This window comes from Podarcis bocagei (genome assembly GCF_964188305.1).
Source record: "Podarcis bocagei genome assembly, chromosome: 5".
NCBI classification, from domain to species: domain Eukaryota; kingdom Metazoa; phylum Chordata; class Lepidosauria; order Squamata; family Lacertidae; genus Podarcis; species Podarcis bocagei.
In genome coordinates, this window is record NC_138129.1 from 43,461,143 (window position 1) to 43,484,190 (window position 23,048).

General features: G+C 43.5%; 1 protein-coding gene across 4 annotated transcripts in view; it reads right to left on the reverse strand.

The window, feature by feature from the left end:
• Window positions 1-23,048, reverse strand: part of CNTN2 (contactin 2) — a 59,364-nt gene that overhangs the window by 8,839 nt on the left and 27,477 nt on the right. For all 4 annotated transcript variants that reach the window (XM_081193420.1, XM_081193421.1, XM_081193423.1 and 1 more), the window contains exons 3-14: window positions 17,310-17,454; window positions 15,153-15,328; window positions 13,349-13,444; window positions 10,902-11,111; window positions 9,777-9,876; window positions 8,578-8,753; window positions 7,930-8,066; window positions 4,606-4,735; window positions 3,308-3,458; window positions 1,986-2,113; window positions 973-1,148; window positions 619-739 (exon numbers count right to left, since the gene is read on the reverse strand). In XM_081193420.1, coding sequence (XP_081049546.1) covers window positions 619-739; window positions 973-1,148; window positions 1,986-2,113; window positions 3,308-3,458; window positions 4,606-4,735; window positions 7,930-8,066; window positions 8,578-8,753; window positions 9,777-9,876; window positions 10,902-11,111; window positions 13,349-13,444; window positions 15,153-15,328; window positions 17,310-17,454 — 1,746 coding nt within the window. The remainder of the gene's footprint in view (window positions 1-618; window positions 740-972; window positions 1,149-1,985; window positions 2,114-3,307; window positions 3,459-4,605; window positions 4,736-7,929; window positions 8,067-8,577; window positions 8,754-9,776; window positions 9,877-10,901; window positions 11,112-13,348; window positions 13,445-15,152; window positions 15,329-17,309; window positions 17,455-23,048) is intronic.

Here is a 23,048-nt window from a genome sequence, read left to right on the forward strand (position 1 = left end):
TGGCACCTGCCATATGGAATGGGCTTCCCATGGAGATTAGGTGAGCACCAATCGTGTGGTGTTTTTGCCACCAGTTGAGGTCACACCTCTTTACCAAGGCTTTCCCTGATCCTCAGTATCTTCCTATATAAAGAGAAATGTAAGGCTGTCATCACACAGCCCCCGTTGAAGGATTTGTAGTAACACACCACATTTCTGGATTTGCATTAAGTAAATCTTTCCACCTTGTTAGAAAAAGGTTCCATCTCTCTCTTTTGCTTTAGAATGCAATTTTTTATGTGAATGTGTATATTTGTATGAAATGTAACTGGGCAGCCCTTACTATGAGATCAGCCTTTGCCAACCCTCTAAATACTTTGGACTATCTTTAATGATGGGCACTATAGCCTAAAACACGTGGAGGGCATCAGGTTTACTAGACAGAGCCAACTTTACTCTGTAGCTTCACTAGTGGGTGAGTTGCGTGGCAAGATAAATATTCAGCTCTTATACTGTTTTGTGGAGAATATAAGTTGTCTGTCTTTCTGGGAGTGGGAGCAGGAGCAAGTGCAGGCAGAGGGCAACTTGTTTGGACTTGTCACTGCAAAAATTGTGGGGTCATGGGACAGGAAAAATTACCTCTTACAACCAGCAATGCTGACTCAGAAGCACTGTCCACCACTGTCTGAGCTGTGCAAGTATATCGACCAGCATGTTTCAGCTGAGCATTCAAGATCAAAAGGTCTCCAATGTTCTCTTTCTATGATAGAAGAATCAATAGGAATAATGTCAGAACCAAGCTGAGAAATTGCGGCATGCAAGTTTAAAAAGAGGAGAAAGGCAACAGAAAATCAGGCAGCATCTTAGCAGTGGGCAAATGATGAGATCTATCAGAGGACATCCCAATGAAAAGGTAGAAGGGTAATTGGTTCTCCTTGAATTGTGACCACCTTTCTGGAAATTACAGGGCATCATGGGATTTGCAGTACTCACTGTACTAGCTCGCTTGTAGTGGCCTTCGGACTTGACAAAGTCGATGAGAAAGTCATCCAGGAACCAAGTAAAGGTGAGGTCCATTGTTGGGTCATGAGAGGCACGACATTGAAGGGTAATATTTTCACCTACATTAATGTCAGCACTGGATGGTGCGAGGGTGATTTTAGTGGCATCTGCAGAAAAAAGCAGGTGAGATGATCATTAGTTGTCAATAGTTGTTTGTGCATATCAGTTTTCATTAACATAACACGGGCACAGAAAAAGGTGAATGACATCTGTCTCTGAATACAGATTTGCTGGTGAAAAAAATAACTAGAAACTAGGAAAGCCCAGAGCACCTCAGTTATGGTTCTGCCATCCCCAAAGAATCAGTGAGAAGGGCTGCAACACTGTCGTCTTGAACCAGTTGTATCTTTTACTGTGTGCTTAATGTGGTTGGAAAGGAAGGAAAGCCCACTTTAATTACTTCAGTGAACTAGCAATACACTCTTCTCTTGCTGTAGTACTTGCAGGGCAGAAATGATGGCAAAATGTATTGTTGACCTTTCCATTATTGCAGTGTTTCTCAAACAGCATGCAGGGACTCGCCACATGGCCTCAGTGCCACAGCTTGCCCAGTGTTTCCTCACTTGCCTACCCCACCCCTAGCTATGCCACAGCCTTTCGGCTGGTCTAAGCTCAGCCTCAATGATTCCTTGCATGATGGGAGAAAGAGAAGTCTGAGGCTAGTGGGAGAGAGGGAGGGTCTCCCTCTTCTGAGGGGAAAGTGCCAGAGGAGGTGCTGAAGGAAATGAGAAAGTAAGATAATACGATAATACTTAACAACAACAACAAACTGCAAATAGAAAGGAAGGGGATAACTGAGGAGACCTGTTATGGGAGAAATAAGAGAATTTTGTGACTGTAGGCCCTCAGTAATTTTCAGCCTCCTTGAGTAGGCCCTGGGGGTAGGAAGCTTGAGAATCCCTGCATTATTACATTTGGTCCCAGTGGCAATAAGATGCCCTTACCTCGAACTGAGAGAACTCCTGTGCTGTTTGCTTTGCCCATGAAATTCTCTGCGAAGCAGGTGTATTTGCCCTCATCTAACTTGCTAATATTCCGAATGATCAAGGTGCCATCTGGAGTGATGGTGATGCTGCAGCGAAAGAAGAGCCCATCAGGAGAAAGTGAGAGAATAATTCAGCCAACCACAGACCCGCTTGCCTGTCACGGGACATGTAGCATGAAGGCAGTGATGAATTCTGTCAAATGCGTCAGCTGAAAGGTATTGGAAATAATATGTCGTATAACATTGGCCTTCCAAAGAAAGACTGAGCTGCCACTGGGCTGCAGCGATAGCATGGCAGCTCTGTTTAGTTTTGTTTTAAGAGATAAAGGAGAAAGGGTTACTGGGAGAAAAGGGGATCCTAAGTCCTGCTCCCTGTTAGGGGTTATCTTACATCTGGTCACCTGGGGGCAGAAAGATGATTCAAAGGTGGAGATGGGTCTCATATGCAGGCTGCAGTTAAAGGTGCAGCAAACAACTGGATAACTATGTTATTTTACAAGCAAACAAGCAACTCTAGTTACTTTTGGAAGTTTTAAATCAGCAGGCTAGGATAGCCAACAGTAGCTATGATTAACTTTCACCAAAAAGAAATACATGTCCTTACTCTTAAATACGGTAATTGGACAAGATATAGTTGCAAAGCTGAATACTTCCATGTATGAAATACACTTATTTAAAGGATATTGCCATTTTTCTGCCTCAAGCTGCTTGAAGGTGATGTGATTCAAGCTTACATTTTCACTGTGCAAATCCTTTGGGAATACTGTTCTCTGTACAAGCTGTTTAAGGATTGCCAATTGTCTACCACTCTTCTAACCATCTGGGAAATCATCTTGTGTGGCAGGGAGGACACTCCTTCGCAGTTTCAACACTGCTTCTTGCTTGCTAGATTTTCATAGTAAATGTAGGTGGTGCTCCAAAATCCAAGCAACCTAGCACAACTGAAGTGCTGAATAAAAACCTCTCACGTTCCTGCACAAATCATGCTTTTCTGCCAAGCTACCATTTGGACAACAGATATCACTGCCCCCCCCAAAAAACAATTCAAGGGGCTTAGAGCAGAGCCACCAGGCAAGAAGATGCTGCTTCTGAAGGATCAATCCTAAGGAGACTTACCCCACTGAACACACCGGGACAGCCTTCCAAGTAAACACACATGGGATCAGTTCCACACAATAAATTTAAGCTAACCAGAAGCCAGCAGGATAATTGCACTGAGAAGGGACTGCATGCTCAAAGCTACTTAGTCTTAGCTAGGAACTAGTTTAAGGGTCCTCATACCTGGAGCTGTTGCTCAGAAGCTCAGTCCCTTTGGTCCAGAGTATAATGGCCTTTGGTGCAGCTCTTGGCTGGCAGTGGATAATGATTTCTCCGCCTCGAGCTGCTGGTATTAGTCGCCTCACGGGGTTTAGCCGAAAATCTGGAGCAAAGGCTAAAGGGGAAAATAAAATGATTAAGTAGGTTTTACGAATGCTGAGCCCTGGGAATGGTAAAAGCGAGCTTCCTGTAGATTCTATAATAGTGCAAAAGTAACACAATAACATATATCATGGCTTCTGTTAAATAAAGTTGCCTGTTTGTTACTTGGACACCTAAAGTAATGTTGTAACAGTGAGGTGCCTCAGTGTTTGGTCCAAGTGAGACAAATTTAACTACGCAAACCTCCAATTCATTGAACAAAATGCAAATGTGATTGTGTTTTACACTGTGAAAATCAGCATGCTGCAAGTTCAGATCAATGAAGCCTAAAAAGTCTGAAATTGAACACTTTGAAGAATAAAATGTCAAAACCTAAGCTTGATTAATACTTCAAAATAGCTACATCTTAATTTTTGAACAGAAAGATTACTGATTCCAAGTGCAATTTCAAAGTCAGAACTTCAAAACTCAAAACCCCAGAAGTCATTGAATTTGAAACTGATTGAAATGTGTGTTCAATGTCTAAAAGGGCAGCTGCCTGTTTCTGTTCAGTCCTGTCAAAGCAAATGAGCCAGAAATACACGCAGTTAATAAAATCTATAGGCCTAAAAAACAAAATAGGGGGAAATGTTGTGGCTAATTAGAGAAGTTTGATTCACCTCTATTCATCTTACATCAGACTGAATTCACATACCAATATGGATGAAAAAGTCTGCTAGTTTCACTATGCATGTAGGCATATTTCAATCTTGGCTGCGATAGTGCCTTGATCTTTGAGAAAAACCAACTGAGATTGGCCATAAATACTATATTGCCTCATAACCTAAGCAGATGCTGACATTTCAAATTAAAACCATTTGAGGTTTCTTAGATTTTTCTTGCCACTAAGACTGCTAGAATACAATCTGTTAACAGCAGTCCTCCAAGACTAAAGAAAATAAAATGAAATTCACCATGAAGCAATATGGCAAAGTATTAGGCCAGTCCATTATCTTACTGCTTTTTAGACAGGGAATCTGCCAATATTTAAGATTAAAATCCAAGCATTAATACTAGTGAACAAGTCCCATTCAACACACAGGGCTCACTTCTGGAGAAATAACCCCCTTTCTAAAGCATATTGGTATTGCCCAGACAATCCACAGAAATCCAGAACGTACCTTGCACAGCCAATTCAGCACTTGCATAAATGCTGCCATGCTTGTTCTCTCCTACACACTGGTACATCCCAGAGTCCTCCATTGTTAACTTTAAAATCCTCAAATCCCCACTATTCACTTCAATGCGATTCTGTGCAAACAAGTAGATTAGGTGGTTAGATCACAACACAGAGCATGAAATGCAAGTGCTATATACACAGAAGTGAGTTTCAGTAGAGAACATCACATTACCCTTCTCAGTAGTGACACGGTTGTGCTGTTCAACACATTTGCCCTATTCTGTGCCTGCTGCCACTCACGTGTCTCTGTGCATATGCCTAGAGGGCATGGTTAGCCTCTGGCCTATGGGCCCTCCAAATGTGGTCCTTCGGGCTTTCTTTCTGCCCCAGGGAGTCTCTTTAGGCCATGGTCTGTCTCCAAGGCCATGACTCCTCACTGTTCCTCATCAGGTTGTCCTGAATGGAAAGTTTCATTGAAAGGTGATCGTACCTCTTGTTTGAATGGAGAGATGTGTATTTGTTGTAATGAGTTTATGTATAGAAAACTCTGCCTTTTTCTTTGCTGGAATTCAGCCTACCAAACACAGGTAAGAGACATTAACATCTCTGTCAACTTTTGCCTCTGGCCCTGCCTTCCATTGGTATACAGCCTTTGGAAAGTTGTCTATAGATACAGACCAACTTTGGTATACAGAAACAGTGCAACAACTGAAGCACAGCAGACGTCATCTCTAAGGATATCTGTCCAGTTTAAAAAGCTATTCTTTGATATTTTGCTCACCCAGAGCTGGACATATTGTCTTGAAAAACAGAACAATGCAAATGAATATGCCATGTTCTCAGCAGATTCACTCCATTGAATGCCTGACCCCAATATTTATATGTGGCCCACGCTTTCGTGCCCAGAAATCTCTCCAACCAATTTCTCCCCAGAAAGACATCAGTTTATAATTTAAAGAACCTAGCATTGCAATGCAGATTAAAAATATCCAGTAGCTGAGGGGTTCCAGTCAGACAATTTAGAAGTGGCAAATAAGAACAAAACGACTATGGGGGAAACAAAACAAAACAAAAAACAACAACAACACACAAACTTTTTGAGGCAAAAGTTAAGGTTCAAGTTCTTAATGCATTTCGAAGCAATGTGAGGCTGCAATCCTAAAGTCATGTATCTGGGAAGAGGTCCCCACTAAATTCAATGGAACCTACTTCTGAGACAAATATACGATTATGCTGCGGAAAAGGAGCAGAAAGAGACATTCAGGAGCATGTGTACTTCTGTTCTTACAAAGGTCACCCCGGTTTGTTTTTTCGTTTTGCTATTTGTACATTAAGGTGCAGCTCTATCAATTCCAACTTAAAAGCAGCCAGGTAGCAATCCTCTTTGTTGCAGATCAAAAGTGTGGCACACTGGTATAGCAAAAGGAAGGATTTATGACACAACAGAGGCCATCATACAAGGCAACCAAATCAGTTTCTGAGCCAAAACTGGACCTAAACCCCAGTTGATATGGGTCTAGAAAATCACTTTCCTCCAAGAGCACCTGGATCTGGTCCATGACCACCTGCTCAGGAACTTTGCCCAAGAAGGGGAGATTGGAAACTGAATGGCAATTACTTAGGTTTTCCGAATCCACATAGGATTTCTTGAAGAGAGGTTTTACCACAGCTTTTTACCCTTGCCTTTTTACTATTCCCTCTCGCATGGAGACATTAATCACCTCCCTGGCCCTTCCAGCTATCCTCCTCCTCCTTGCTAGTTTTTACCTGCCAAGAGGGGCAAGGGTCCAGAGTGTAAGTGGTCACCCAGACCAATCCAAGTACTTGTCCACATCATGCCTTACTAACTGAAACTTATCCAACATAACAGGGCTAGACAGTGCTCTGGACACCTTTAGAGATTAATCTGCTGTAACAGTAGGGTCAAAGTCTTGGCAAGATCAAGCAATTTTATTCTCAAAATGCTTTGCAAAAAAAATCACAGTGAGCTACTGTCAGTTCTACCACCTCCTTTGAACCAAACCATAAAAGGCCCCATACTACCTGGAAAAGCTCTGCTGGATGTCAAATGTGGTTCCCATGGAGGCAGCAAAGTATGCCTTCTTTGCTGCTTTCACTGCCACTAAATAGGCTAATGGTACATAGCTTGCTCTGTATTTTTATCATGTATTTCTCTGAAGGGTAACAAGGATTTCTGTATTTAAAGCCCTTCCTTTGTTTTCTGATCTGCTCTTGGAAAAGTCACACAATGTTAGCTAATATGTGAACTCCAAAGTCCACTACCCTTTCATGTAAGTCTCTCGGCTTTAGTACAACTTTGGCTTAATCCTTATTCTTTAAGCTTTCTGCCTTTGCATCAAAAGCCCTTCAGTTAAAATATCCCCTAACAATCCAAATTAACATGTTTGCTTATTACCCAGTTATAGCTCATTCACATCTTGAGTACCACTAATTCTTGCTAAGTTAATACCGACTGTGATTAATGGGAAGATAGTACGGAATGTGAGCAAAACCAAATTGTGACATTATTCATCCAATTAACAATTGTGTGATTATTTTAAAGGAAAACATATAGCAAATGCTGGGGGACGAGAGTTGGACTGGGACCCCAAAGGGGCATTTAACCCTTTGCCTTGGCTGCGGTCCAAATCCAGACTACCCTGCACAGCTGCTACGTGCAGCTAGGAAAAACATCCCTTTGGTGCAAGAACCAAAATAAAATCCTCCCCTCCTCCTACACAGTTCTGATCCAGATCAGTCTTCCCCACAGCTACTTACTACTTCTTAATTATTACTTTTTAAAATCATACAACTGTTAGCGGCATTCATAATGTCACATCTAGTTTGGGCCTAAGAACATAACCAGGAGAAATGAACATTTGAGGTTGTTTCCAGGTAGCTTACTGGCTTGAATTTACAGAATTGACAACAGGTGGCCAAACACAGGACTGTAGGGAGGGTCCACTGGTCTACCTAGCTCAGCACTGTCTACATTGACTAGTAGTTGCTCTCTAGGACAGGAGACTTTGCCAGACTGACCTGGAGATACTGGGGATTGAACATGGGACTTTCTGAATGCAGGGCAGGTGTTCTACCTCTGAATCATGGCCCTAAGAATGCTCAATCCTTTCTCTTGACCTTAGCATGGCATAGATTTCTATTAGTTAGTTAGTGGCAGATAGCCTGCTTTGTACTTTCGACTGTGGTTTCCTTTGCTCCCATCGTTTAAACAGGTTTCATATTTATTATTGCGCTTTTATGTGGCATTTCTATTTTGCACCCCACCTACAAAAGGGAACCACAATGCCAGTGACAGATGGGCTACCTGAGAGGTTAAGGGCTGCCCGTTCCGTAGCCATTTGACGGTAGGCCTTGGCTTGCCAGCTGCAGCACAACTCCAGCGAAGGTCTGCTCCGATGTCAGCCTCTTTGTCTGAGATGACCTTCAGCCATTCTGGCTGAGCTATAAAAAGAACAAGAAGAGAACGGGATGTATGCACTTCAGACAGGAAGCAGTGTGAGATTCATGATGCTCAAGTTGTGGTGGGAATTTATTACAATGTGCGACCCCTAACAACCCACATTTCATTTCCAAAACATTGATTAAAAAAATATATGGGGAAAACATGTAACTTGGAGGTTCACAGATTTGAACAACCCATCTCAGCCCTAGATTCTGCAGATTATTCCATCCTTAGGGGTGGATCCCTTATTTCATCGTTATGCTTTAGGTTTCCACCCACCCTGTGCACTATTTGGGAAATATGAAAAGCACAGAGAAAGGTTCAAGAGGGACCTCCAGCTCTCTTTTCATTTGGATCAATGTACTAGGAAAGATGAAGAGCTGAGGGCTGCCTGTCAGGGGATTGCTGGGAGCTCCAACTATGCTGCCCCCAAGCATTCTAAGGATGGGCGGGATAGAAATATAATAAAAGGATAAGATACTTGTGAAGGAACCTCCAGGAGTGCTTTACCTTGGATGATGATGCGGCCCCGATAGGTGTCTTTTCCTTGGGCATTTTCAGCTTCACACTCATAAGTGCCTTCATCTTCAAAGCCAATCTCCTTAAACTGTAGAAGGGGTTCAGTTGTGATCCACTCAGAGGACTGGCTACCATCCAACTTCCGCCATTTTATTCGAGGGACAGGGCTAGATTATAAATAAACCTCTGTAAAAGGGCACTTCAAGCTTCAGCATCAATGCAACAGCAACAAACACTGGAATCCAGTGCAATTCAATTATTTCCCTTTCCTCATTGTGAGCCTTATGTCTTCCATTTTTTAAACTAGCCAAGCTTTTCTCTTTGACCTGTTAGTAAACTATCATTGTCTCTCACAACCCACACCTTAATTTACAGAAACAAGAGTTCTGTTGGCATTCAAGTCTTCTTACACATCATATCCTCTTGATGGGGGAAAAAAATCACTTCCACCTACCCAACTGCGATTCTCAGTTTGGTGTGGTCTTTGCACATGCTCAGAGGCACTCTTATTTATTATACCATCCATTTGAAGGCAAATACATAACATTAAAAGCAGATTCTGGCGAGTTCAGGAGCAGCCTATGCACTATTTTGGTGGGGTGGGCAGTGCTATGGTGCCTTCCTCTTGACACCAGAATCAATGCTGCTTACCTGGATGGGCCAGGGCCACCCAGGTGCACTGGCAGCACCTGGTTGGCTCCATCTGTGTACCCAGGCAGCCCTGACTTCGCTGCTGCCCTGTACTACCCAGGTAAGTGGCAGCATCACCAGTGCTGGGAGGCTGACTCCACATCACCACACCAGCCACTCCTGGGTGGGTCCTAGCTCAAACTAGTCAACGTTTACTGACCAACACCCCAAAGTCATCTAAAGGATTATTAAATATTTCAGATTATTAAAAACCTCACTCACAAACAGGGCAAAGGAGTAAAATAGATGGGGAATAGGGCTTCATCAAATGTTTGCTTGGTTATGTTCCAGATAATGCAGGCTAAGAATCTATGATCCTCAAACTTTCTTCAGGACAGAGTTTCTCTGATATTTAAAACAGCAGCTCTCTTCTTCCTTCCTCTTCTGCATTCTTGGTTCCTCAGAACAGAGTCTACAATATTCAACTCATAACTATGTTGGCCTCCAACTTTTCTGCTGTCACCAGCAAGAGACTGAATGCAATTGACACAAGTACTCACTTCCCAAAGGCAAAGCACTCCAAAGCCACCAGCTGCCCGGCCAGAGCATAAGTGTCAGAAGGAAACTTGGCTTTAATGCTGGGAGCAAACGGCCTGGAATCTGTGGGAAGGGGGACAAGAGGTTGAAAGCTTTAAAGCTACCCATGCAGGAGGTTGCAAAGCACAGGCCTCCAAAACGATTCATCTTTGAAAAAGTGCATGTTCGAAACCCAATGTTAAGTTCAGCATTTACTTTTTTGTGTACTTGCAGTTTTTACATTACTGGTGTGGCACAGCCGCGGCTGCCACACAGCCATCACCCACACTGCTCTGACGTAGCTTGTGATGGAAGAGGAGAGCGATGAGTAAGGAAATCCTGGTCCACCTCTGTTCCATCTAGCTCAGTGTCATCTACACCAGCATCCCTCAGCCTGGTGCCTTCCAGATGTTTTTGTCAGCAGCTCCCATCACACTTGACCATTGGCTGGATGAATGAGGCAGATGAGAGTAGGAGCCCAACAACATCTGGAGGACGCCAGGGTAGGAAAGGCTGGGATAGACTGACAGCCACTGGCTCTCCAGGGTTTTAGACAGGAGTCTTTCCCAGCCCAACCTGGAGAGACCAGGGATCAAACTGGAACCTGCTAGATGCAAAGCATGTACCACACCATTGAGCTACAGCAGATCCCCCTGAGGTGGCCTTAGGCCAGCCACTCTCTCTTACCTGTCCCAACCTATTCTGCTATATGGGGATGGTAAGAACGACCTACCTCTCCACCCATAAAAATATTCAGATCACCAAAGCCACTGGTTGACTCCAAGGAGGAGGACTCAGATTTCAGCACAGCCAGCCAGGAAATAAGCACTGAATATCACCCAGCTGCATGGAAGGCTCCCCACTCCCCATGAATAGTGCAATAGGGGATCCTCTGTAATCAGGGACCATGGCATCTTGCAGTCCCAAGTAGGCAAGGAACTGCTCATAGGGCACCATACATGGCTGGCAGGTATGTTTGGCTTGGTGGGTCACAGTTTCTGCAGGCCTACTTCAGAAATGCCTCCATCTAGAGTTGGCCCACCTAGGGTATGTCTCAGAGGGATCTGTTCAACTGGGCTTCCAACATTGTGGGTCGCCAGTGCACTGACCTTCTCTGAGAAGATTGAGCTGAGATACTTTGCTAAAGACACTCTTCTGAATGGAATCAATCTGGCCAGTGACAAAGCAGGAGTAGTTGCCGAGGTCAGAGGCCTCTGTCTTAGCAATGTAAAGGTTTCCCGTTTTTTGGGAGATGAAACGCCTTCCGTCTGCTGGGATGAAGTTGGGGAATTCGTTCACAAACCAGCGGTATGCAAGTCCTGTGTGCAAAGGGAGAGAGAGGGAGAGGATGAAACACTGGCTCCTCTGTATCAGAGTGATGCTCGGAGGCTGACCTCGGTATGCTATTTCCCAGACTGAGACACAAACTCTGTCCAGTAGCTATTCATTTATTCTGAACAAAGGAACAAAAGTGAGCGTATTTGTTGTTTTTCTAGACGGGATGTACAATGCTCCCACAATGTTCATTTTTAGAGAACTGAACCTGATGCCCTCCAATTTCTTGACAAGAACTTTGGACCTGCTATTGGTTTCTTCCTTTACTACTTCCGACTCCTCATACCACAGATTGTGGGCTAAAGTTCAACAGTCCTGTGGGTCTCAGCCAAAGGTTTCTCAAAGTTTTCCATACCAGAATTCCCTTTCTTCCACCCCCATCCCCACAAGAGATCTCTTCTCATTCACATGCTCTTTCCCTTCCTTACATGCACTGCAACCCCCCACCCACCCAGTAATAATCATGCTGTCCCCTGATAATCAAAACGCGTAGGGTGGGAGGTAGGGATGAACTGAAATCACATCCCTGAAATATTCAAGTACAGATTCGCCTATACAAAGAGCATTAATGATTCAATTTCTACAATATCAGCTTCTGGCATGAAATCGACAGCACTGATTTTCACTCTTTCCTGGGAGAATTCCAGAATTCACAGCTGCAGAATTTAGTCCGAGATGAAGAGAGCAATTCATGTTTCTTAGAGAACACTTCACATTTCAGCTGCCTGTACATACAAGAAAGCATGGGATGTAATAAACCAAGACCTACTGTGAGTAGACCCACTGAACTGAATGAACCTAAGTTAAACAGATAAATTACTTTCCATGAGTCTACTCTGAGTAGGACTAGCATTTAATACCATCCCATGGCAACTGCTGTTTACACTTGATAAGCAGGTTATTGCTTCATCCATAAAGACCAGGCACAACTTAGTGCTTATCTACACCTCTCTTTGCCTGCTGCTTTCCCTTGGTGATAACCTGCAGTTTAGCAGGTTATTGGGTTTTCTATGGACTGCCATTTGTTCCAATTTAGCACGAAAGAGGTTTTCCAAGGGACAGAGGCAAGGCAAAGGGAAAACTGCTCAGACCTATATGAACAAAATGGAAAAGTTTGAGCTTTCTTTTCTTCCCCTCCCCCTTTTCTTTAATTTATTTCAATCTGATATAAGATTACAAAAAAGACTTCTCAAAGACAATGTAATTACAATATAGATTCCAGTATATTATAAATGTTAACCATTAATCAAACAGAGAGACATTTAGATGCAATACATTTCTCCTTTGGGATAGAGCCTTGGTAGTTTATCAATTTCTGCTATGCTGAAGTCTGGCTTAAGCATTCTGGTGTAGAAAACAACAGCAGCATGTTTCCAGTATTTTGCAAGGATAATTGTTGCCACAAAATTTAAAAAATCAGTGATTTTAACAGCAAAAGGAGGACATGATTACATAAGGTGTGGAGAAAGTGGATTGTTTTTTCTCTTTCTCATAATATTAGAAACTCAGGGCCATCTAATAAAACAGAAAGTTGGAAGATTCAGGACAGTCAAAAGAAAGTACTTCACAGTTGACTATGGAACGTAGGGCTATCAAGGGTTCCTAGCCATAACAGCTATGTTCTGCCTCCATGGTCAAAGGCAGTAATGATTCTGAGTACCAGTTGCTGGAAGCCACAGGATGGGAGAGTGCCTTGCTTGCTGGTTTCACACAGTCATCTAGTTGGCCACTGTGAGAGCAATATGTTGGATTAGGTGGAACAGCTGGCCTGATCCAGAAGGATAGTCTTAGGTTCATATGAATTAACTACCAAACAAGGTAATAATGGCCACCACACTTTAAAAGAGCATTAGACAAATTCATGGGTGATAAGTTTATCAACAGCTGCTAGCCCAAATGGCCCCAACGTTTGAGACATCATTCCTCTGAATACCAGATGTTTGGAACTGAAAGTAGAGACAGCGCTGTTGCACTCATGTCCTGCTTATGGACTTTCCATGGGCATCTGTTTGACCACTTTGAGAACAGTCTATTGAACTAGATGGGCCTTAGGCTTTATCCAGCAGAGTTCTGATTATGCTCTCATGAAAGGAATGGCTTTGTCCAAATTGCTAAACACAATTATGTATGGGTTTATACCATTAGCTACCCCTGTCATTTGATGGATTGCTCCCTGAATATGGGTGAGAACCTCATTTCTAGTGCGCTGTCATTGTCTTACCTGGGTAATGGGGAGGTGGGCTGCAAGTAAACATCACCCCCCAGCCCTCCGTAACCCTCACGGGGTCTCGCTCTTCTGTAGAGAATTCCTGCAAAACTAAACACAAGAAATTAGTGGAGGTGATGAAACATGAGCTATGGAAGCCTAACAATCTTACAAATTAGATCTTTCTCTGCTCAGAGAGAAATGATGCTAGTTACAGGCAATCATGCTTCCATCATATCAAAAGGAAATTAAATTGAGAGAGTAACGGCAGATGGCATCAGGAACAGCAGTCAGAAAATGTGATGGGAATGAACTAGCTAAATCAATACTATCCCCACTGCAATATCTATCTATCTATCTATCTATCTATCTATCTATCTATCTATCTATCTATCTATCATCTATCATCTATCTATCTTTTTCAAACGTATATTCAGCCATTTTGGTCATCAGCGGCTCCTAAAAATGGCGTACAATTTTTTAAAAATACACATACAAGAGCAAAAACCCAAGATTAAAACATGTGAACACCTCAGTGGACAAACAATAAAACATCAGAGCAGCACCACCAAGATAAAAAAATTAGAAGGACTCAACCCCCTGTTGTATGAAAGGAAATGCTTTTGCTATCTTTCAAAAAGCCCTTGGTAAATCTGTCTGCTAAACCACCCTGGGTAATCAATTTTACAGAGTGAGTGGCACCACCAAAAAGATCCTACCCCTCATGTCAGAAGTCTGAGGCATACGTAAAATTCATACAGAATATCATTTGATGACCTACGCAAATAGGAGGAGACAATCCCTGAGGTAACATGGAACTAGGGCTGAAAGGTTAAAAACACAACCCGGTTTTGTCTGGAAAGTAACAGGAAGCCAGAATCAGAAATAAGCTCCTGGCAGCTGGCGCTAGTTCACAGCCAAGCTGCCCCAGTACAACCACATTTCCTAAACACACTCTCTATTCAGCATTATGCATTCAGCAGTGATGGAACTTCTCACATCCACATACTCATCAAAATAGCTCATGTCTTTAGCATCTTGGCTGAAGTCACATAACCCTTGTGGTAATAATAATAATAATAATAATAATAATAATAATAATAATAAATATAATATTTATGTTCCACTCATTTATGCTCCCAATGGCATCTTAAAAACACGATAAAACATCAAACATTAAAAACTTCCCTAAACAGGGTTGCCTTCAGATGTCTTCTAAAAGTCAGATAGTTGGTAAAAGTTCCCTTTCAAACATACTTCAAGAACTTTAACCTGCTTATGCTTGGAGCTCTCACAACACCATCCTTCTCTTGCTCAGTAAAATGTTAGCCAGTTTTAATCCATGCTGGTGTCCAGCATTTGGCCCTCCTGAAATATCTGTGATATACATGGGCCACCTCACTCTCCTTAGAGGGGCAACGGTTCAGAACCATTATCCAAGTGCCTCAATTCCCACAGGACGATGAAAGGGACTGGGGTCCTCATTCATGTTCCCCCCTTTGTTTGTCCTCCACTGTCCTCATCTAAACACAGATCCCTTTGGGCAAATAGAAGGGATCATGCAGACCATTTGGGCACCCCGACCAGCTCCCTCAAGTCCCCAGCCTCCTCTATCAGCCCATCCCTCTGCTCAGCCTGCTCAACTTGTATGATTTCTGAGGGCACATGCCAGCGTATCCAATTTCTCGGTGCTTCACTGCCCCCCTGGCTGTGATGCTGCCAGGGAACCATGGATGGCACATTGCTTGGCTCCCTTCTGTTTTACTCCTCTTCTGCACCAAATTGTCTTCAGAAAATCCACTTGAGAAAATCCACTTACAGCCAAAGCGAATGGAAGCTTCTCTGCTGACTACGGTGCCCACCGAGTTGGATGCCACACACTGGTAGGACCCAGTGTCTTTGGTTTTCACTGGGCTGCTGATCACCAGGTTGCCCCCGTTCAACCTATAACGGGAATCTGGCTCTATTTTGATCTCTGTGCCATTCATCTTCCACCTGCCAAGACAATGGTATTTGGTTGGAGTGGGGAAAGAACAGAGTCATCACAGCTGCACATTAACATTGTCCTGAATAACAACACACACTGGCATTTATGATGTACACAAAAACCCTCAATAGGACCTATTGTAGGACAGTGGCTGAATGGTGGATGCTGTCTCAGTAGCTACAATGCCAGCCCAGTAATCAGGGGGAGAAATGGCTGCACTTTGTCGAATGCTAAAGAAAATCCAAATCTCAATGATTATTCTAAGAGCCTTTAGGCTGTGTTTTATCTCACCAGGAAGCACATCACTCACCAGGGTTGGCCTCAACATCTCTGACTGGGTTTGTTTGATACTGCTATAAATTATTTAACTTTGCTCTGCAGGCCTTCCTGCTTTCCTTATCTAGTCTTCTGAAAAATGCTCTCTCAATTTGCCCTATCCTGTTCATAGATGCTTCCAGACAGGGACCCTTCAGCAGCGCCCAACCATTGCTATTCTGCTTCCAGAGTGGAATAACAATGCTATTCCCAGACTTCTGTGAGGAGCCCCATTTTCCCCAGCCCCAAACATTTGGAAGGGACACTTTGGAAGGGACATTGAGACCATTGTGTATTGGGAAAGGGTTAAAGCAGGCATAGGCAAACTCGGCCCACCAGATGTGGCTCGGCCCATTATCCCTAGCTAACAGTACCAGTGGTCAGGAATGATGGGAACTGTAGTCCCAAAAACATCTGGAGGGCCGAGTTTGCCTATGCCTGGGTTAAAGACTCCTTTCCCCTTCATTGCACTCTGAGTCATGATTCCAAACCCCAACTACAATTGGGGCGGGGAAGAAAAATAGCCGGCGTAAAGGAAAAAGGACTTAGTGGAGTTGGAGTGGATTTATGGAGAGAAGAGACAGACCAGAGAGAGAAAATAACTATAGAGAGGGTGGGGAACCTGTTTCAGCCTGAGGGCTCAGTTGGCCACCTAGTCCAATCCCCTGCAATGCAGGAATCCTCCCCACAGCTGTCCCCAGGTGGCCTTGAACCACCAACCTTCCAATTAACAGCCAGACGCAGTGACCCATTGCACCACAGATGCACTAACAGAAGACGACTTATCTCCAATCTCGGCCCTGTGATGCTTAGTACCAAGATCAGAGATCCCTTTGCCTAATGGTTCAGAGCATATCTCCAATCTAACGATTAGATTTTAATCATGAGAAGTTAGTAGATGTGCCAACTGAGCCATTGGTCAAAGCAAGGCGAGTAATGGTAAGTCAGAAAATGACATGGAATGATTGGCAGGTGGGCAGGGCTTATTGGGACTGGCTTGGTTGGCCAGATTGAGGGATGTGTTGGGCCACATTAAGCTTTTGGACCAGAGGTCCCCCACTGATGAGTTAGAGCAGGCTTCCTCAAACTCAGCCCTCCAGATGTTTTTGGCCTACAACTCCCATGATCCCTACCTAGCAGGACCAGTGGTCAGGGATGATGGGAACTGTAGTCTCAAAACATCTGGAGGGCTGAGTTTGAGAAAGCCTTAGAGCAACCTACCAGGCCAGAATAGCTGTGCAATAGGCCATTTATGTTTATTGAATTAAGCAATTATTCCACTGAGCTGAAACACCCTCAGGTTTTCTGAACTCAAAGGTGGGGAGGAAGCTGAGCAGGGAAATAATGAAACAGAGTTTAAACCAACATATTTAGTCTGCAATCCTATATTCACTTTCCAGAGAATCAGCCCCATTGAACTCTGCAGGACTTACTCTTGAGTATAGGATTGCCCTGTTTAGAATCCCATGGACATCAACTGGAGAGAGTTGGAATGCACTCTTTTCCATTTAATTCAATGGGACAGAAAATGCTTGCCTTTGGTCCCTGAGATGAATGAGCAGGACAGCAGGGTATGTGTGAATGCAAAACAACAACAAACCACTGTCATACATTTGTGTATATCGCAGCCATAGGCTTTCCAACAAAAACACTGCTATGATCACGTAACCTCACCTATAGGTCGCAGGAGGGCTGGCTCGTGCTTGACAAACCAACAGTATTTGCTCCTCTGTTGATCCTTCTGGAAAGATGATGTTACGTGGTTGTTCTTCAAAGATTGGCCCATAGTTTCTTAGAGTACTCTCTGCTGGCTGCAACACTGCATGAGAAGGTGAAAGAAATCTGAAATGCTCAGACTGAGTACAGAACAGAAGCAGTAGGAAACATTTAATCGAAATGACAGCTGCTGCGAACTCTCCAACTTCAGCATTCCACTAAACAGAAAGAGGTGTTGTGATGCTCAAAACCTTGCAAAACTGTATTTCAGCATCCTGCTTCCTCTGCTTTGTATTTCCTATCCTTCAGACGATCACAGCAAGCACAGGCCCTTTGCAGTGGTGGCCTCATGTCGACAGAACTCAATCTCAAAGGATGCACATAAGCTCTTTCAAAAGAGGCCTCCAATAAGTTTTTATATTGATCTGCTTTTTGTTAAAGACACTGGGGAAAGTTTTAAATGGTTGCTGTTCTCGATGTCAAATAATGCTAAACTTCAATTTGTTTTTTCTGGATTGCTGAATTGATCTGGAGGTATTATATACTGCTCTTTAATGCAACATTTCACGTGTTTTTTATATGTTATGTGGTTGTCATGATGCTAATGATGCTGGTTGTGTATTATCTTAAGAGGGCTTTTGTTTTGAAAGGTGGCATAAAAATTCTGAAATAAAATTAAATACTCAACTTTATTGAATATTGAACTGACATACATTAAATCAACCATTTATAGTGATCCTAAGTTATTTACAATAACCATGTAAAAAATCCTAAAATGCTGGCCGGTTGAGGTTCTTAGTTAGAGTTGCAATATCTTCTTCTGAAGATGGGACCCATGCCTATTTGCTGAGGCAAGATGCAAGAGCTTGTCTCAGGATGGACCATAGCTCAGCGACAGAACATCTGTTTCACACGCAGCAAGTCCCAGGTTTAATCCCCAGTATCTCCAGGTAGGGCCAGAAGATATTCCTACCCCAAACTCTGGAGTGCATCTGCTAGAAAGCTGAGATACACCTGAGCTAAATAGACCGATTAACAAGATGGAGCGATAATCTGACTTGGCACAAGGCACATTCATAAATTCCAGCTGCTGACACAACATTAGACTTGCTTCTGTGCACATCTGAATTTTCAGCTGCTAAATCAGAAAGAAGCCAGGATTACCCATGACTGAGGTATAGGATGTGAGTTGCCTTTTCATATTATATCTGCCTTCGCTCATGTTAATTCTCCCCACCCACCAGTTTTTAGTAATCAAAATATATCACAAAAAGAAGCTGTTCATCCATCTTTGTTTCAATGTGAACGGTTATGACAGGCATATTGCTGCGTCACAAAGCTTTGCGGCTCCTCAAAACGAAATCTATTTCAGAACCGCCCAGCTTTCAATCATCAGCAAAGCTGTAGTAGCCGGGGTGGGAAACAGAAACTCTGTGCTGCATCCCTGACTCATTGCCATTATCTTGAAAGCGCCTGTTCTGCCACTTGAAACCAATTCCCAGCCCTAGCTAGTCTGTTTCATTATGTGATGAGATTAGAGCTCTATGAAGCCAGTAGCCTGGCGGGAGGCTCCCAAGTGGTTTAGAATGGAGTTAATCGCCATCCCACCAGTTAGTCGTCTTCTGCTTTGTTGCTATGGACAGGATGGCATTGTTTCAAACTTGCTGTTCTCACAAGCACCATATTTTATGCAACAGTGGCTTCCGACCGGGGGAAAGACCAACAGAACAAAAGTTCAGGCTCACCAACCCCTTGACTTGGAGATCTCTTATTTTATGTCTGGGCTGTTTCAGTTTATGCACAGGAAAAGGGGGGGGGGACACACTAACCTAGTTTCAGCAGCTGCCTAGACATTAGCCAATTATACATCGCAGCCACCTCATGCAGCGCTAAGCTAAGCCAGTTATATTATTATGTGTAGCTAGCAGGGACCGATCCATGTTGGGCCACATCTCCCGCTTCGCTTAAGTGTTCCTTCCAGGCTTTGGGAAGAAAGGAGTTTATCCTTATGGGTTGGTCTTTCTAGAGTTGCTGCAGGGGTCACCACTTCAGAATAAAATAGTGGAAATATTATAAGATACCAGCATAGGAAATGATCTTATACTGAGTTTGATCACTGGGTCTATCTAGCTTAGCAGTGTCAACACTGACTGGCCGTGTCTCTCTACCTGGAGATGCCAGGAACTGAACCTGGGACCTTTGGCACGCAGAGTAGGTGCTCTACTGAGCTGTGTGGCTTCCCTGATATAGACACTGTGGCTAACAGATTCAGCGAGGTTTGGCATACTGCGCCTTGAGAAATACGCCCGCAGTTTAAAAACGAAGCAATGGTATCTAAAACGAATCTCCTTTCTCCAGGCTGCGCTGCTCCTCACTCATCTATTTCTGTCATTTGTGAAATCTATTCCAGAAGGGGATGCTTCAAATAAGCTCACAGGAAAAGGCGGGAGAGGACATTATAGGAGGGTAAATGCCATGTGAATGCAGAACTGCTCCTATGACAAAACAAGACTGGGAGGGGAGCCCAATTTTAAGAAGGTGGAAGTGGAAAACTGCCCCTCGGCTTATCTCCCCACAAGCAGTATTTCCCTCAGCAGAGATCCAATACTAGAAGTAACTTCAGGAACAGGCCTTAGGGAGCAGTGCCAAATTAAACCTTGTGGGGGGCCATAGGCAGTCAAAATATCAGGGGGGAGGGGGCTCACTATGATGTAGGTTTCTGAGTCAATGGGGATTTCTCTTCCAAATTCAAATTATTGCAAGATCAAATCAATATTATTTTGATCCGTTGTTGCAGGGCTCCTAAAAGGCATGGGGTCCATGGGTCAGTCCCTACTCTGTCTATTTGGTAATCCAGCCCTGTTAGGGAGAGGGAAAATGGTGAAACTAGCTGTGGGAAAGGGAGACTTCTCTAATTTTCACCCACACTCCTTTTCTGTGGTTAAAATTGGATCCACCCACACCCTAGTCTTCCTATATCCTACATACGGGTGAAACCTACAGAACTGTCACCATCACGTCAAGTTTAGTCCTAAGTGTATTATTATTATTATTATTTACATTTGTATACCACCTTTATATTCCAAGGATCTCAAGGTGGTGTACATGGTTCCCCTCCTCCCCTTTTCATCCTCACAACAACCCTGTGAGGTAGGTTAGGCTAAGAGATGGTGACTGACCCATGACCACCCAGTGAGCTTCATGACCGAGTGAGGTCTCCCAGGTCACAGTCCAGCATTCTAACCATTACATCACACCGTTGTCAGTTCCACATTCAATGCATATTTAAAGCACATGGCTTTCAACAAAGAGGCACCATAGTTTACCTCTCATAGAGCTACAGTTCCCAGGATTACTTGAGGGAAAGCCATGTGCTTTGTGCATGTCAGTTGTGCTTTAATTGTATGGTGTGGGTGTGACCAAACAAAAAAGGGTTTGTTGATTGTAGAGAATACATCTGCAAGTATGCCAATAATGGGCTCCCCACTACCTTTTTTCTGTGGCGGTGGGGGTACTTCCGTAACATCCAAACATCCATGCACCACTTGTGCTGAGAACAAATAACACTGGATTAATTGAAAACAACAAAAAGATAAAACAGTAATAGCGAAAGGCTCATTTGCTCCTACTTGAGCCTGGGAAGAGGTATGTTTATCCCGTCTCAGCTGGAAGTGGCTTTGTCCTTGACACTGAGGGGCAGCCGAACAATAAGGATGCAATATTGACTTAAGGAAGGTTGTAATCTGCTAATGACATTCCAGTATCTAAAAGCAGATGTACTTAAAGCTCAGAGTCATCTGTGGGGCGGGTGGTAGCTGGGGAGGGGGGGTGGAAGGGCAGAAAGGGACAGGATTCATGGAGGGTACTCAAAACGCAATAAATAATTCATGATAATTGCAAGATATTTTGCGTTCAAAAGCCCTGTTTGTTAAACCTCAAGCTCCTGGTTCCAAATATCAGGGGAGTGTGTGTGTGTGTGTGTGTGTGTGTGTTTTAAAAAAAGAAGACTGCAGAAGCAAAACCTGGCTAATCTCCCATTTTAATTCTGCCCAAACTCTGCCTTCCCTGGCCATGTCCTCTGCTGCCCTCGTCATATGTCTGTGCAAGGGCCGTGGAGTATAAGCTGTCAGGTATTGATCTTGGAGCATGCAAGAAGATCGGCCAAGTCTGCCCACCTGAGATTTCAATGTGTCTGGGTGAAACAACAACATGTGATTCGAAAAGAAGGTGGGTGCCGGTGTGATGGAAGGGCAGCCTGTGTTTGCAAGACCCGCGACAGGTCCTAGGGGAGGAAATGCAGAGGCAACGTAATATAAAATTCTCATGGCCAGTGTGTTGCCTTTTCCAGTTATCACATCTACTGTGTTGACTGGAGCATGGCTGGAGCAGCCAGGCGTGAGCTACTGGAGGACCACATCATGCCACCAGTGGCAAAGAGAGAGAAAGATTGATAGGACAGCCAGTACAAGAGACTGTGAAATCCTGTGCCATTCAGCAGTACCTTGATGCTTAGTAAAACAAACAAACCAAAAAAACACCAGGTAATAAACAACTACCCATTGTTTGTGTGCAAACCTTTAGTTGCTCATTCTTGTATATTATCAACGCACTATAAAGGCAGAGCTGTAGAGACTGGGTGAAAAACTGGCAACCCTACCAGCAGCCTGCTTTTGGGGGAAGCAAAGCTGTAGCTCTGAGGAAGCTATATGAAGCTCTCTTCCTCTGAAAGGAAAGGGGCGCCATCATTCATGCAGCAGCTCCATCACATTGATGTCTATCAGTTGGCTCTTTGTGGCTCAGACAGCATTTAGTACTCATAAGCAGATCCATTTTTTGAAATATTGGATTATTCAAACCTATGTATAGCCTATGAAGTCAGAAATAACAGGCAGAATAAATTCAGCTACTGCTCAGACTGGCTTAAAGTTCCAAGATGAACACAAAGCAGTAAATACAGAGCTTAAGACTTATGCAGCCTTACAAGGGAGTAAAGGGCCTTACTTCTGAGTAAACTCATTCGGAAGTGTGTTGTAAGATTGCACTCCTAAGCACACTGACTTGGGAGTAAGCACCATAGAATACAGTGCAGTTTACCTCTGTGTAAACATACATAGGATTGTGCTGTATGCACCTGTCCTTTCCTGAATTTTGGCATATGAAAAGAGAAGGTAGACATGGCTTGTAAGAAAACCAGAACAGATCTAAAGAGAAGCTCTCACAATGATGGTCAAATCTTCAGCCAGTAAAACTGTGATGTTTCTGAGGCTTCTTCTTCAGAGCTATTTCTAGACTCCCTTGAACAATTATCTTGCACTTGGTTTACCATAAAATCTTATCACTGCATTACACAAGAGCTTCAGTCCTCCCTAGCCGAAGTTTGCCAGTATTGTACAACAAAACAGAGGTGTAAAGGATTTTGTCTAAGGTTTGCAACAATGCTTTCTAAAGCTCTAAACACAGAAGAACAGGCAAGCCTATCAATTTATAGTCACTATCAATTTATAGAACAATTCAACTCCTATTTCCTCAGCTCTGGCTGTGTGAGAGTTTGAGAGTGGGGAGGCAACTGGAGCTCCTTGTTTCACTGCCCAAGGAAAACCTAGCCAAAATATTGGTTTTCCTTTCTGAAAAGGCAGTCTTAATTTGGGATACCAAGCTCTAGATATTTTCTCAAATCTCGAAGATAAATCTTAAGCC